Below are 18198 nucleotides of genomic sequence, written 5' to 3' on the forward strand. Positions count from 1 at the left end.
GAAGTAGAGATTACAACTTCTAATAATAAGCAATTTGAAGTACCAAGACGGTCTATTGAAGAATTTGGCTCGCTAACCATGAAAAAAGGCAACATAATGATAAATCTTGAAAGAAATATGTCGATTTTGACTTGTGATGCTATTCCTAAGGAAAATGAGCTCATGTCAATGGCATATGATGATGTGGCTAGTGATGCCAGCTCAGATTTATTCGAGATAGAGAATCTTTCCAGAAGTGGATCATTTGCAGAATTTTCATCTTGTTATTCTGATTATTATGATGAAAATACAACAGTAAGAAAACCTAAAAAAACCAATCTTGCTGGTTTATTGGGATGCAGGAGTTGCCAATCTGTCAATGTGGCTGAACCGATATCTAGGACTACCAACAAGTCAAACCATTAGCTATAACTGTAATTTCTATGTAATTGAGAGCTTCCGCAATCTGTTTATGCGGAATATGATCAAAGAAGTTTCTAATAGAATAATAATTCATTGGCCATTCTTGTCTAAAATGTTCATGCAAATAACCAGATACAATGTATCGACTTGTTTGATTGCAGGCCTCATTTACTTGATAGTTGATACAACCATAGGACCTACAATACGAATGAAATTAACGAAAACTGTCCAAAAAATAAAGAAATTCTGGCTGTAAGTTTGTTTTTGGGGATCAAATTGTATTCAACCTTTTCTATTAATGGCTCATGTTTAGAGCATCTGTTCAGTGCCCAACATAGTTGCTTTAAGTAACATGCTTACAATTATATTCTGTTGCTACATCTTTAGATTTAGAGTGCTTGGTTATTTGAACAATGAAGGGCCTACAGCATAGATCCTTGCTTCACAAAGTGATGACACTTGGATAATTTTATATTTTGGTGTTCCAATATTTCCTAAGAATTTTTCAAGGACAAAAGTGTCTTTATATTCCAGGCGCGCCATGTTTATTGTTTACTACGCTTTCACTATAGTAACAATCTGAAGACACCCCTAAGATCATCGTTCAACGTATAATGGAAACATGCTTATTGGTGTTTTTTTCATATCTAGTGTTTTTCAGGGCTTTGGAATGGGGGAAGTCGATCGCCTTGCAACTTTTTTAAAGACGTGCTAATGAATTATAATCTACCTGGATTTTAGTGCAATAATGATGATAATGTCACTAGAAATGATAGAAACTCTATTTTATGTCTTGACCCTTTGATATGTAACTAGTGTGTTTCCTTCACCTCTTCTCTTCTGATGCGCCGGATTCTGATTCAACTTGTCAAGATTGTATTTTGCTCTGTAGGCACAGTACCTTAATGCATGATAGAAGTGTAAGGCTTACTTTTTAACTTGTTAAGACAACGTACGTCTGATGTAGAGGTTTTACCATATATACAGCCCCAAAAAAGGCTAAATCTTTTGTCTTGGTATACAATTTCATTCAACTGGTATATGACTATTTTTCACTACTTTCACAATGTGTATTGTTTATAGATATAATAACACCCCATGAAAAGGATTAACAACGACACAAATGATAGTGAATGTTTTGTTTTTGTCGATGCATTCGTTTAATATGTATGATTTTCAGTGAAGCGATAGCGACGATTGGTGTTTAAGCATTCAGAATTTCAGGATATAGGATTTTATCCAAAGTTGATGTGTCAAAGAATATACTTGATGATGTAGGGTAAGTTGATTCTAGCTTTGTAGCTTTCAAAACAACTATATATGGTGGACTTATTATTTGGATTTATTATTATATCATGAATTTACCAACTTGGTTTGAATTATGGTTGAGATTCTTTGAACTGTGCCAAAGTAGTTATGGACATCATTTTTTTTTGTCAACATAAAGGTAGGTTTATGTGGTTTTTGTGCAACATAAAGATGAGACCTTCAAGTCTATGATGTTTAGAGCTATCTCCCCTCTCCTTCAAGTATATATGATATTTATGGTTACCTAAAAGTTAACATGTATCACACACTTAACCATTTGCTTAATTGAAGTATCCCCTTCGCATATAAACCAATCATATATATTTCACAGATATACTGCACTTATTATCTCTTTTTCATATAAATTACCAGTTAAATTGCCATTTCTATTTAGAAATTATCATTATTATGATACAAAATTAATTACCACGTAAAGTTAGCCAAATAATATCTAGAGGAGACCATGACATGTTATTGTCTATATTTACATATATACTTATTATATCTTTTTCATATGTTTCTTCTTTAGATTTCGTATTAATTAAACTAAAGTTGAAAAAAAAAATAAGCTGAAATCACTATCTATATAGAGTTAATTTTTACACGTTTCTTCTTTAGCTTCCGTATTGATTAAATTAAAGTTGAAATAAAATGGGTTAACTAGAATTACTATTTATATGGAGTTAATTTTCATATGTTTCTTCTTTAACTTTCGTATTGATTAAGTTGTGATATTGGTCATATTGATGATTGCTCGAATCATATTTTTACTGTGTAAATTTTTAGTAAGTATGATTCTGATATTTATGATAGGCCTTCCCCGAAATATTAGTTTATTATGCATTACTTCTCCAACCTTTTGCCTTATTTTAATCGTTTTATGTTTTATTTTTAGTTATTTAGGCATTCCCCGAAAGATTAGTTTTTTACGCATTACTTCTTTAACTTTTTGTCTTATTTTAATCGTTTTATGTTTTGTTTTTAGTTATTTTAATTTTATTAGGTATCTATTTAATATACTTGAATTTCAATTTTTAAGCTTTGATTGATATATATATATATATATATTGAGATCACCCATTCATCGAACGGACCTAAGCACTAATTACTACATAAAGTTGAGCCAAATATTATCTAGAGGAGACCATGACATGTTATTGTCTATGTTTTCTTGGATGTTAACATATCAACATGGGAATTATGGAAAAGTGTAGTTGACAAAATAACATGAATTTGTATATTCTTCGAAATATATACAGTATTAGTTATTAATTATAATTAGGAAAATGATAAATTCTCTTAACCAATCCTCCTAAAAATCCTCTTAATATATCCACTTGTTAACACATGGAATCCACTATGTCACAATTCTATTAATTAGGAGGATTTTTAGTCTAATAATTTAGGAGGATTGATCATTACCTTTATAATTGTACTAACAAAAATTGATGGGTACCTATTCTTAGATTTTTCCCAGGCAAAAAGAATTATAGGTTAAAAATGGAAACATTTGAATAAAAGTTAAAGATAAGAAATTTATCACAATTTTTTTTTTTTTAAGAACAGCAAGGGGCGGATCACTGGTATCAAAATACTAATTTTGTGCTTAAGAGCATAAATATAATAACTAAAGATTTGAAAGACTTTTGAGTTGCTAAATTAAGAGCAAACAAGAAAAAGCATTATCAATTATTCAGTTTCAGTTTCAGCCTTTAAAAAAGAAAATCACACACATGAAATCATTAGTCCACTAGGAAGTAGGAACCGCCAGAATTTTACATGGGCCTGAGTGCTTAGCCCAAATATGGGATAAGTGGCATACTGACATTTATACACTTTTAATTTCTAAATATTTTTATCCTGGTAAAATAAGTTATCGAAGTACTGAATCTGCATTTAAAATGTAATAATTTTACACATTCTGTGCGTTGTGTATAAATTTTTATTTAATTTTGTGTATTATATGTATTAACTAATAAAATCTTACAAGTGACAATTTATATAAGTATTATATATATATCTGGATATATAATTTAACTAGATTAAAACCCGTGCGTTGCACGTTTATCACGTTTCATACCATTCCTCGATAATCATAATTAAAGATAAAGTGATTCCAAACGTAAGAAAATTACATATAGTTTTAGTTTTCAAATATGTCAATTCAGTGATTTTAAACTATACTATCTTACGTATAAATAATAAAAAAGTAATGAATATAAAGATTCAGTATATTATTATAATTTTTGGTACGTGGGTAAGCGGGATTTTTGTCCTGAGTGCATATTAATATTATATTTTTATTTATTAAGGTCTCTCTTCATTTTTTCCTTGTTTTGACCGGAATTCTATATAAAAATAGTCTTTTTTACTTTTGAGTAGAGACGAAACTGTTTACATCTCACCTCACTATGCATGGATTGGGCTTTGTTGTTGTTTTTACATATAATCTTCTTATAATTTTGGGCTCTTTAGTCGACAAAGATAAAAAAAATGATAGGAATTATTTGTTTGGCAACAGATATAAAAGTGATTACTTTATTCATAAAATAAATATAAATGTAACACCCAATTTTTTTTTGATGAGTTTTGTGTCTCAATACCTTAATGGTGTATGAAAAAGGTTGAGATATTGACAGTCGTATGTCTACCTAGGTAAATTAACTTCTTTCATGTTCTATCCAAATAATATATTGGTATTTAATTAAATATATTGTAATGCAAAATGAATTATTCGATAAAAAAATCATATGAATGACACATAATATTTTATTTTTGCTATAATGGATTTGAGAGATAAAAATGAGTAATGACCGTTTGTTAACAAACTAAAAATCAATATAAATAATACATGGCTTAAAAGTGAATAGAATAAAATGAAAAAAAAAAATCTCGACAAAATTACATTAAAAGGTAAAAGAAACTAAAACCGATTGAACTTTCAAAACTTTTAGAATATAAAGACATTGACTTTTAACTTCAGTGTTTTGTCAAGATAAAGGTTCATTAGTTGGGGATATAAATCAATGAATAAAAACCAATTTTTTTTCAAACATTCAGTCCATATGTAACATTAGAGAAACCTCACTTTTATACAAAGTTATATTTGGGATTGATTGACTTGGAAAGTTTGATGTAATATGTAACAAAAAACAAACAAAAAATTAGGGGAATAGCCGAATACATGGACGATTACATTATGCTTCATTACTTTTGGGATATGTGAAAATAAACAAAAATCAATTTAGATTAATTGGCAACTCTAAGATGATACCTATACAACATGCATAGGTATAAGTTTACGTGTTAATTTTCTGAGAGACAAACAACGTGAGAATGCCACATAGGAAAAAGATAACGTGACGACAAAAGTATGTCACGTCATCGCTTTGAAATAAAAAAATTATATATATATAGAGAGAGATAACTTTCTGATGAGGACGGCTACTAACACAAAGCAAAAAATTTAAATAATTAACGAACTAAGAAAATTAATAATTTTAAGCAATATTACCTAATACTCACTGAACGAATAAACAAAGTCAGAATGTTATAAAAGAATGGAGAAAAACATATAAAATTTGAAGTAACCATAGCAATTAGCAAGTATATTGATCCTCATGTATATTTGGAATTTATTCTTTGAGCTTTTAATATAAGGGTTAGAAAATTGTTAAGAAAGATGTCGACGTCTTTTTCATCTAGTATTTAGGTTTTGGTTTTCAACAAATAAATAACAATTACTTTGAAGTTCGAGTGGCTAAAGTGTTACTCAATTGTACATAATCATCGCGAGTTCGTGTCCTTGTTGAAGTTGTTTTTTAATTTATATTTTAGGTAGAGATAGATATGGTATTAAACAAATGCTTAGGTGGCAGCTTACGTGGCAACGTTTAAGAAACTAACGGCGTGAGATCGCCACATAGAAAAAAGATGATGTGGCGAGCAAATAACCATACCACGTATGCATTTTGAGATAGAGAATTATATATATAAATAGAGAAGTTACATGAGCATGTTCTTTTTTTACTCATTAAATGATAAATGTATTAAAAGGAACGCATAAATAATGACTATAAGCATTAAGTAAACAATAGTTAATTGACAGTTATTTTTATTTATTAAGTAAAAAAACATGAATTTTGACTAAATACCAGTGTTGTAAATCTTGGCCGTCTCGGCCGAGATATCGGATCAAATATCGGAATCGACCAGAGGATCGGTCAAATACTGGGTTAACGTTGGAAAACTCGTTGGATCGGGTCAAATATCGGAATATCGGTCAAATATGGGGTCAAAGTCAAATTTTTATTTTTTTTTTATCATAATATATCATTTATTTATATTTGTTATTTTTTAAAAAAAGTTATACAAAAGTTCAAGATTTATGAGTTTTTAATATATATATATTTAAACTTTTATTACATATATTTTCATAAATTATTATTATTATTATTATTTACAATTCACCCAATCCGATATCTCCCTGATTTTTTAAAATCCCTCGTCTCTCTACCTTGTCAATCCCAATCCTCGAGTTCTACAACCTTGATAATTACATTAAGTTATTAATTATTAAATCTATTTTAAAAAAAAATAAAAAAGAACACGACCTACAATCCCTAGTTAATAATGCTACTAGTATAGTTATAGATTTAAAAAAATAAGTAAGTAAATAAAAATATGAAAACTACCAACTCAAAAACTATTTTTAGTAATTATTTTGAAAAAAGTATATAACAACGGCCAGGATGATACGTTAGCGCAAACAATCTATACATCCAAAAACCCTAACCCATTTGTTCTTATTAGCATATTCCCTTTTCCTTAAAACCCTAAAGCCAAACACAACCCCATTATTTAGGGTTTAAGAAAAATGGTGATTGGTGATAAAGGAAAGAAACCCAAGATTGGCGATAAGCCTGCTGAAGAAGAAGAACAAATTGATGTTGAGCTTGTTCAATCTATTGAAAAATTGCAAGAAATCCAAGATGAACTCGAAAAGGTACAATCTTTTTTGTTATTATCACTGTTTTATGATTTATTTATTTTTTTATGGATTTGATTCTTACTTTAGATTATTAAATCTGTGAAAATCTTGGGATTATTTATGAATTTATTGATTTCTTTTGTGGGTTTTGTTTTTTAAGTTATGATTTGGGTATGTAACTATCAAAGTATGTTACTTTTTTTATGTTAGATATAATTAGGGTTTAGGTAAATATTTCGAGAAATTTAATATCTGTGAGGAGTGTAATAGGCATACAGATTCAATAATTCTGGAAGTAAAGTTGTATACTTGGAGAATCAGTTTGCTTCGCAACGTTTATTTAGTTCTCGCGGGATCCTAAGCCTGTAAAGTTCTCTTTTTTATGAATGAAAACACCCTGAAAAGGAGTATTAGGAAGACTAGTTAATGAGCTCAGTTTGTTTGTTGCGTTTTCTGTTAGCGACATAAGTTGTATGCTTTTAATAGAGCTGTACGAAATGTTGTATTTGGTATTATTGTATTTGTCATACTAGAGGTTTATGCAGTTTGTCATAAGATCATTTAAGTTAGTTTGCTTCTCATCTAAATTTAGTTCTAAATGGATCCCAAGCCTTAGTAATATTACTTAAATGTCTCAGATTCGGATTTATCTGACGTCCCTATAATTACCTTTAAGAAAATGCATCTAAGTATCTAACCCCCCCTCCCCCTGAGAAATTTTTTTCTGCAAATGCTTAATAAGCTATATTTGTTTCCCTGGTTTTCCGTTATCCACGTATTGTTGCATGCTTTGAGTGAAGGTGTATAATTTGTTGTATATGGTCATATGGTGTTATCCTATTTGCCATCCTAGAGGTTTATGCAGATTGTTACCAAATCAGTTAACCAGTTCACTACTCAGGCAGTTATGCTTCTCATGAAAACTTAGTCCTCACTGGATCCCAAGCCTATGTAGAATTTAGTTAACTATTTCAGATTCCAATTTATGCTTAGCCTACCTACTTACTTAACCATCTCAATTTTGGAGTTTCTCAATGATCACTTTTAAGAATACACATCCAAACGTAGATTTTATGGTGGACATGTGATGAGAGCCATCAGACTCAAACTGTAGGCCTTTCTTTTATATGTTAAGGTGAGGCACATTCAAGAGGGTTAGCACTATGGCTGTGAGACTCTTAAGGAATTAGGCGGCACATGGCACATATTCGGATCCTTGATTTGTCATTGATTAAGTTTAGGGATTTGGACGTCATTACTCTTTTGAGCCAATCTATCGGTTATTCTCATCTCCATAGGGTGGTACTTAAAGAAAGGATGAAAATTTTCCGTGGCTGCCCTAGGGAAGGGTCAGTTCCAAAATCTTATTGTCAAGTTATTCTGATCTCCTTTATAGAGACATCCTCACATGTTCTGGTTTCTCGTCTCACAGTTAATTTATTATTTACTCTGTTTGATTCTTACTTTTTTAGCTCGTGCAAGATAGATATGGAGTCCAACAATGTTCCATCTTTTTAGTATAGAGTTTAGGTATGCTTGATATTTTAAGTGTGGAATTGAACCTTTTGTATACATTAAGTACTATAATTCTCTTTTTAGTTATAAAATATGATGTGCCTTGCATGTATGAGGCCCTTAACTAGGCCTGTACTTTTGGGCCTATCCCCCTGGGACCCCGTTGCACCTTATTGCACTATGAGACTTGGATAACTTTGCATCCAAATACCCCTCTATGGCTTTATTAAAAAATGTTTTAGAAAATACTACTTTTTGGACCCTATTATATTGTTGGGCTTTTATTAACCTCATCTTGGTGCGTGCTTTAAGCAGAGCTATTTAATTATGCTGATTGTTGAAAATTATATTTTATCTTGAATCGTTGTATTTATTATACTAGTTAACCGTTTAAATAGTTGTTAATGTCAATCTAACTAAATATAATCAATGCAAAAGGCATATAAACCCCTTCGCTCTGTATTTATGTGACAAATTGTTGAAGTGTCTGGGAAAATTTGTTTTTTTACCACTGGTTTTGATGTGTGCAGATCAATGAGGAGGCTAGTGAAAAAGTATTGGAAGTCGAGCAGAAGTATAACGAGGTCCGGAAGCCAGTGTATGACAAGCGAAATGATATCATCAAATCAATTCCTGACTTTTGGTTGACTGCTGTAAGTTGATTTTGCTTGTTCTTTATATTATTTGTTCACATTTGATGGACTTGTTTATGCAGTTCCTGAGTCACCCTGCTCTCTCTGATCTTTTGAACGAAGAAGACCAAAAGGTTTGTTTTTAATTTGGGTATAAGAACTTTTGGAGTTGCGTTCGTTCTAGTGACATCAATCTTTTATTGTAGATATTCAAGCATCTAACTTCTCTTGAAGTTGAAGATTCTAAAGATGTGAAGTCGGGTTACTCGATCACATTTGTAAGTAGTTCTTCTCTAGTTCTCTTTTAAAAAGCAATTTAGAGTGACTAACTGAATATCTTAACATCGTTATTGTATTTACTTACATTTAATTGTTTGTTCCTCCGAGGACAAATGTTGCATCGTTTACCTTTTTTTTACTACATCATACATGGAAATACCAAGCGTTATGTTGATAATGTTATAGTGAGCTTATGAAATTGCCCTTTTGAATTGATTCTTCGGTTATCACGACTTGAAGACTCAATAGTCAGCTTTTAATGTTTGGACTTTGGATTAACAATTGTTACTTCTGATTATCTGCTTAAAAATCAATTTAATGCGGACTGCAGCTAAAAATATTACATGTAAAGTTAATTCTCACACTGTATTCTAACCTACACGAATTAACATTTCTTCACATTTCACAAACCATCTCTTACCTTCACAAAAATGACATTAGTCAATTTATATGTTAATCTTTACGAATAATCAGAGTTTGCCAAATTTTGCCACTATAACCAATAAATGTACGTCTCAAGTTATATTGAATAACGCCGTTCTGAAAAAGAATGTACGTCTCAAGTTCACATAAGCACTTCAAAAAAGGTTACCCTCTTAATACATCTTACATAAAATTGTCCGTCTTTATATACATGACATATTTATACGATGTCACACTGATTTCAGAACTTCAGTCCCAACCCTTACTTTGAGGATACAAAGCTCACAAAGACCATCACTTTCCTTGACGAGGGAACTACAAAAATCACTGCTACATCGATTAAGTGGAAAGAAGGCATGGTAAGATCTTGTTACTTGTATGTTAATGAATACACATTTCTGTCGTCATCTGATTTTGGGCCGCCATGTCTTTTTCGTGAAGGGGCACCCAAATGGAGTTTCACATGAGAAGAACGGAAACAAGCGGCCCCATGAGGATGACAGGTATTAAATTCGATTTTACTTTTTATATTTTATTAGCTAGATTGTTGTCGGCATGACAAATTGTTGTCACCTGTGTTATCTTGATTATTCCTTATTTGATTTTTATACATAGAGCTTGTTGCCTTACGATCAAAATGGGTTTGGTTCAAAAGTGTCATTTTTCTGTAATGAGTGATGATTTGAGCTTTCTCTGTCCATTTCTTTTAGAAATTTCATAAATTTATGGATTAATTATTCTGATTACATTAAATATACCAGAAAAATAATATCATAGTTTACCTTAAGAACTCTCAACATGGTTGACTTGTTCAGTTGTTCGACCTATTTAGCCTGTTCATCACAGTTACTTTTTCTACATAACAACGTTGACCCGTTGGCCGTTGCTAACAAATTATAAGCCGAGCTGATCTTATGTCATATGTATGGGTTTTGAAATTGTGAAATTTAAAATATCAGAGTATTGGTAATGAAAATCATGAGTGCATAGATGGAACTTTTAACAAGTTCTCCACATAATCGCATCATTCTCAAGCTCATGTGCTGCTTTGTATGCTTTCTCTATTCTCAGTTTCTTCTACTTACCTAAATTTTATCTTTTTCTGAATTTTGTCTATGCAGCTTCTTTAGCTGGTTCAGTGGAACCCACAAGAAAGATGAGCTGGATGAAATGCATGATGGTGTATGTTAAAATATTTTTTAATTTCTCAAAAAAATTTCCTGACTTGAACCTGTACTGAGATTCTTGACTTTTATATGATGTATTTGCAGGTTGCTGAAATGATTAAAGAGGATTTATGGGTTAATCCTTTATCATACTTCAACAATGTAAGCTTCCCTCTTAAAATTACCCGTTGCAAATATTATAGTTTTTCATGATTAAAGAAGATTTCTTCTTACTAATTGTTACAAAAATTTCTTGATTTGTAGGATGCTGACGAAGAAGACTTTGGTGATGATGATGATGAAGAGGAGGTAAAGAACAATCAGGCGTAATTTGCAATTAGTATATTCGTAATCTAAGTTTTTCAGGGGTTTTAGGTGTCAATCTAATCGGGTTATTTTCGCAGGACATTGGCACAGATGACTCAGAAGAAGATGATGATGATGATCAAGAGAACTGAATGTGTGCAGGGTTTTGCTAAACTTTTCAGCTTTAGGGTTTTACCAGTTGTTTATCGATTAGTAGGTTTACAGTTAATTTGGCCTTTTGCTATGTGATATGCTACGAAGCTTTAATCTTATGATTTATTCTACACAGTTTAATCTTCTATGCCAGTTAATCATGTTATTATAACGTCTGTCCGTCATCTTATTAATGGTTAGCCACATATGGAACTGCCTGATTTATATGCAAAACAATGCTACTTTGCATTTGAAATTATTTCTGGACACGAGATAGTTGCACCACTCGTCTCATTATTTATTTTGTGTTTGAACTTGCCATAAAGGGATGAAGAGAAAGAAGTATTAAAAAAAATGGTAGCTAGTTATCAGCTAAAAGATACAGGACCAAAATAAATTCGATACCACTTTGTTTATATTTTTATTTTACAATTCAGATTGTATGGTTGGATTACGATGTTACCAGGAGACAGGAATTTGATTCAGTTCTCACATGATGTGCTGAAAACAATCTTTTGTTGGTCTGGATTGTCAAATAATCAATCTTTGGAAATTAGAGATGAATTTAGCTACCAAATTTGTTTATTTGAAACCACAGAAATATCAAGCGAATTCGCTCCGCATACAATAATGAGTTAACAGAAGCTATATATTTCAAAATGTTTATATAGTTGTTAAGTAGTATAGTGGTTTCTAACATCTTTATTATTATTATTATTATTATTATTATTATTATTATTATTATTATTATTGTTATTTTATTTCTATAAAAATTGGTTGCATTTTCTCCCAAAACAATGCCAAATGATTAGATAAATAGGCAAAGCTGAAAAAGAGTAAAAAATTAATTTGTAAAACAGAAATCTGTGGTTATTTTTTTCTTAACAAGTAGCCTTTAGGTGTTAAAGCATACTAAAGTTGACTACTCCTTTGTGGATGACATAATGATTAGATGACCCTATCTATAATCAAATTCCTCAAAAACCACTGATAACATGCCACATAAGCATTACAGATATCAATATCACAACTTATAAAATTCCATGCCCTCTAGTGGCAGAAAAAGGTAGAGAAAGAAATATAGAAAATCATACTCTTTTTAAATTTAAACTACAAAATTTCGATATAAAAAGATACATTTTGGATATGTTGAACATATACTTATTTTATTTTGATAAACATGAGCACATAGAATTTATACAAAAGCTATACATATGTACAAGTTATTGATGGTAAGACTAGCGTTTAGAAATTAACATTTGTTAATAGATTATCATAATGACAAACATTACTAGAACTCTAGAAGCAAGATCTATAGATGTATTAGGCCTTAGCCTATAAGTATGAATTTTTTTGAACTTCTTGACAGCCACCTAATTACTATATCATTCAGAATTTTTCGATGCGCTCTCTGCTTAAAAAGAAAACTTCTTCGTCACATTATCATTTGTTTTTATATTCTTTTTTATAAACCCAAATATAAATAAACACTTTTATTAACAAAAACATTACATATTACAAATTAAAATAAAAGAAAGCATTGCAATAATATATCATTGTTTTACAAATAAAAATAAAAAACGACAAATCACACAACTAAAAAGAAAACACATGACACAACTAAAAAGCATTACGAGACATATTTTTTTAAAATACGTCCTCAACATTGACATTAATATCCGGATGTCCACAGTTTTGACATTTAAAATAAAACATATTGACTATCACATTACCAGCTTGTATATGTCCTTGCTGAAAAATGATAAAACAATTTATTATTACTTAGTACAATAACACTATTCTACAAATGTATTTTATGAGGATGATTGTAATGTAATATTAGATGATAGAAATCTTAAAATAAAATTTGACTTATTATTATTATTATAATTATTATTGTTATTATTATTATTATTATTATTATTATTATTATTAATAGACACGTACACGAACTATCATTTATGTATCTTCTTTGAATTACGTCCCTTTTTTCTTGGATAGTAACCAAATAATCTAAGAAATCATTCAATTTATCTTAAATAAATGTTCGTTGAAGTGACACCAGCCCAAAAGTCTCATAGAGTCCAAAGATTCCAACTGTCTCCCTACAGGCCCTTCCCCACTATATTCAATTAAAAATTATCCCATGTCATCTTCTTTGTGACTCTCTAATTTATTATTTATACGAGTATAATGGAAAATGATAAATCATCTTAATCAAATAACCTAATAATTCTCTTAATGTATTAAGTAGATGACATGTGATATTCACTGATTTTCTTTCTTAATATTACCTCTTGATTTTTTCACATGTCATCATCTCATAATTAGAAGGATTATTAGGTTCATTGGTTAAAAGGATTAATCATTTCCCTTATATAATCATTCATTCATTTATGCTTTATATAAAATTCAATAGAAAATACGTTTTTTGAATCATATCTTTGGACACGACATGGTACAATATGCAAATTAAAAACTTGTGTAATGACTTCAACTTAGTAGTATACTAGCATAGGCGTCGGTGTTAGTGTTATTTCAGCTAGACTATCAATAATAGCCTGTAAGTTCTATTCTTATAATTTCACTTATATATACACGATATGTTAGTAAATGTATATTGGGTAGAGTAGATTATGTGGCTTTATATATAAAGAATTGAAAAAGATTACTTCTTTGTTTGTTAAATTTATACGTCTATTAACAATGTTTTCAATATAATTTGAAACTAATAATGACATCGTTAAAACTTAAAAGTTGTACATAGAGACATAGAGTATGCATATTCATTTAGAAGCCGGTATTTAAATGAGATAAAATAAATTGAGTGAAAATAAAGTAAAATTAAAAGGAATTTATAGTAGTTTAGCATAAATTAGATCAGATTATTTAATTACAATACAAAACTTTAATGTATACATGATATTAGTAAATATATATGCGTTTAATATATACCAAGACTTGAAAAACAAATTTGTTTTATATTATATTATATATATATAATCATAATACTCCATATATAAAAATTTAGTATGTTAGAATATAGTTATATTGTTGAAAGTTAATTCTATGTAGAATATGTAATTTAAAGTCAATACTAAAAAAAAATTTAATAAAATAAAAGATTATAAGTGAAAAATTAAATTAACAGAGTTATCTAATTGTAATTGTAATCAAATATAAATGAAGTTGTTTAATTGAATGTCAAGTCATGGATTGTGAACATTTCTCTTTAAAAAAATGTTAAATGCAGTTAAAAATATTATTTTTTTCATATCTATCCTAAAATTTTATAATAACTGTATAACTATTTAATGTATTTACCTATAATTTTTAATTAAGGTTTTGTTTAACCTTTTCTTTTATTATGTAGTGAGATATGATATGGTGGGAACAAACGTAAGAAGTGTTGTTAGTAAATAACTTGTATGTTTATTTTAATTAAGACAAGTGACTTAAAAAGTATGTTTAAGAATGGGGAACACAATTAACTAGAAATAATGGGTTGGAGATTTAGCCCATTTTAGGCTTTAATAGATAGAGTGGGGCTTATAAACGAGATCAAGCGGCTTCTTGTCTATTTGCTTCTTTTAATTATTATTCATTAAGATAAAGACTACCATAACCAATATCTTATACCACTATACAATCCCGGTTGTTGTAGTCACGTCTGTCTTGAATTATCATATCATGGATAGAGGATAGTTGTGGTACTAATGTTTCATCTACAATTTTTTTCTTTCTTTCTTTTTTTATTTTTTACAAAAATTACATGTATTTTAATTATTTCATTCAAAAAATGAAAAAGTTTACACTGGAAATTGAAAAATAATTAAACATAAGACATACATTAGTTTATTTATGTGCTCGATAGCAGAGACGAAACTAGCTAGCTAGTAAAAGGGTTAGTAGGTGCCCGGCCCTTTCGGGCTGACCAACACAACTTCTGATAATACAAGTTTTTATCCAAAAAGATTATATTAAGATGATATGTTTTTCTTTAATGACCCTTCCTAATTAAGCAATCAGCCTTCCTTAATGTCAAGTCATGGTTTAACCACGGTTTTAATCATCTTTGAATCATCCCGATTCAATATAGTTATTGGAAGACTTGAACAAAATATGGATCGGAAACTATCATCCGTTTGCATCGATGGTGAGAGAAATATACCTTATTTTGAATATAGAAATGCGTTAAGAAAAGAAGGTTTAAACTTTAAACAACATATATAAGAGTAAAATGGTTCCAATTGTATCAAACAAGAAGGTTAATAAAATGTCAGAAAATGTTTTTCTCATCATCATAATTAAATATTCTTGGCCCAGCTACAACAATTTATTATTATTTAAGACATTCATGTGTCATGTTTGTATAAAAATCACATATATCTTATTCACAATGTAACATTTATGTATAAATGTTAATCATGTCGAATCTTGTTTTTTCTAATACAACTGTCAACGTGTTGTATGTTTACTGTATCCTTTTTAATAAAACAAAAGCCGTTACAGTCTTTGACTTCACTCGAAAGACAAATAAATATTTGTTACTAACTTGATTTGTATATATATAAATTGTCACGCGACGACTTTAAATTTCATGTTCATGTACAATATTTTAAGGTTCAACGTACCATTGTCTAAAAGCTGATACTATTTTTTGTTTTTTAAAAAAACACCAGATAAATCATTAAAAAGTATATGGATGTTCGTACGATGCGTCAACGATGGTGATAGCAACAGTATGATGGCGGCGGCGAGTATTCATGTAAAAGTTATTGATGTAAAAGTGGATAATGCAGTTATTTTATATGTTAACTAGTTCTAACACCCGTACGATGTATGATAGTTATATAGATTGTATCATAAAGAAATTCGAACATGTCTCATACATGATTCGTGAGTATGAAATAAATTGTGGTTAAAGTAAACCGATGATCGAAGCTATATTATAATAAACAATAATGATATATATAATATATGTTTGGTTAGAGTTTTGGATTTACCTTAAATTTTTACAATCACATCAAAATCAAAACTTATAAGCATCATGGATAATAATAAATAGACTTGTGATTTCAGATCATAAACTCAAATATTTGAAGTCTTCATGTTAAAAACTTATTATAAATAATATAAAAAATAAAAGTTGCAAAATTGAAAAAGAAAATGAGACAATTTTATTAAACGATTAATCAAATAAGGTTATAATGTATTTTCTATCTATAAGTCAAGAATCAGAGTTTAATTATAAGTCTATTAAGGAAATTGAATGTATATACAATTAAAATATAAATTAAAAGGACACATGTCGATCATGGATTACGCCACATGTCGTTTCAAGAACATCTCAAGTCTGTTTTAGTTTATTGATAGATCGGTAGATGTGGTAATTTATATTTATTAGAGGTGTTAATGTATTATATAGAATTCAATGTGTAATTGTTATGAATAAGTAAAAATAGATTGGCAAATTTGACAGATTAAGAGTCAATGTTAGAGGAAGGCATTAGTACTATTTTGACACCTACAAGAAGATATCTTAAAGCAAGTAAAACTGTTGTATCATATGTTCAATCAACACATTCCTAATTCTTTCAATATTGGTGATATTAAACTCTTTTATTGAAATGGTTAAGAAGCCTTGAATTGCATATTTGATTATTGCTGTATATATATTTGATTGATGGATTATATAGTATATACTTCGGATGTACGGTTCTGCATGTTATATATAAAAAAAATTCTTTTAATGCAAATGTGGAGTGCAATAATACTCCATATATATACACAAAGAAAGATAGTTGAAGTGTCATAATCAAAAAAGGCAGTGCTCTGAAAACATGCAGGCAAACTGATTGGGGTTATGTTTATGAGTGACTCACTAGTAGCACCACCACCTGCTGGGTCTGGGTGTGGGTCTGGATGTGGTGGGGTTCTAACCACTGCTCAACTGGACCTCTACTTGTCTCTTTGTTTCACACAACACATCACATGTTTTCCACCTTTACACTTTTTCTGTCATTTTTCTTTATACAAGCCCTGAATTAATTACATTTCTTACACACATATTATACTAGCACATATTACATAGTAGTTTAACATGATATATATTGGTTATATTTTATTGTTGCTAATTAAGGAATGACTCCAATCTCCTTCTCTTTTGGAGTTGGAGTACTACAAGGTCCATGCCTAGCTACCTAGCTAGAGATCTAGAGGTTAACCCACCACCCAATTAGGCCACCACTTATAAAAACTACCCAAAAACTGTCTTATTATGCATCTCTTCTTTTGGGTCTCTTGATCATTTCCTTTTGGCCCATAAATATTTGTCATGGAATTATTTAGGAGATTATGCATGCTGAAATAACTAACTTTTGTCCTGTTGATTGGTGACTTGTTTTAGAACCTAAAATAACTTAGATTTTTCAACTATTATTGAGCTCAAGTTGACATAATCATCATGGATTTGGAGTAAAGAAATTCTCATCGATGATGAACTCAAAACAATAGACATGTTTATAAGAACTGCAAGGTGTTTGATCACAGAACATTATGAATACACTTTCATTGAATTTGGGAGACATGCCAAACAATTAAGTCGTACTCAATGAGCTGGAGCATAACCATCTTATTCATCGAGATCGAACAAGAATCAAAGAAAGCATTCCCTATCAGAAATCAACAGTGCGGTGCCTAGTATCCAGACAACACCGATGAAAAATATGACTTTTCAACAGCATAAGCATAAATTGGAAACATCAATTGTCTCTACATCAACTTATGATTTAGGTGTTGCTGGGTATTAGTCACAAACTCTTTAATTTTGGTTTTATCTAGTAATAAAAAGGTTATCTGCATTATTGCTGGGTATTAGTCACAAACTCTTTAATTTTGGTTTTATCTAGTAATAAAAAGGTTATCTGCATTATTCAAAATAAATATTTCAATGTTAACGATATTCAGTTATGCCATCAAGACCAAGGTATGGGCAACAGATGCTTAACCTAAATGGAGAGAA

At 29.8% G+C, this 18198-nt stretch overlaps 1 protein-coding gene across 1 annotated transcript; it reads left to right on the forward strand.

The window, feature by feature from the left end:
• The first annotated feature begins 6470 nt into the window (after positions 1-6470).
• On the forward strand, positions 6471-11346 carry LOC122578517 (NAP1-related protein 2). Its single transcript, XM_043750492.1, has 10 exons — positions 6471-6715; positions 8746-8868; positions 8931-8981; positions 9054-9125; positions 9795-9908; positions 9991-10052; positions 10671-10731; positions 10821-10877; positions 10980-11024; positions 11120-11346. Exons 1-10 carry the CDS (start codon positions 6587-6589, stop codon positions 11171-11173), a joined length of 768 nt encoding a protein of 255 aa, XP_043606427.1. The 5' UTR covers positions 6471-6586; the 3' UTR covers positions 11174-11346.
• Positions 11347-18198: the final 6852 nt, after the last annotated feature.

Source organism: Erigeron canadensis, chromosome 8 (genome assembly GCF_010389155.1).
Source record: "Erigeron canadensis isolate Cc75 chromosome 8, C_canadensis_v1, whole genome shotgun sequence".
Lineage (NCBI taxonomy): Eukaryota > Viridiplantae > Streptophyta > Magnoliopsida > Asterales > Asteraceae > Erigeron > Erigeron canadensis.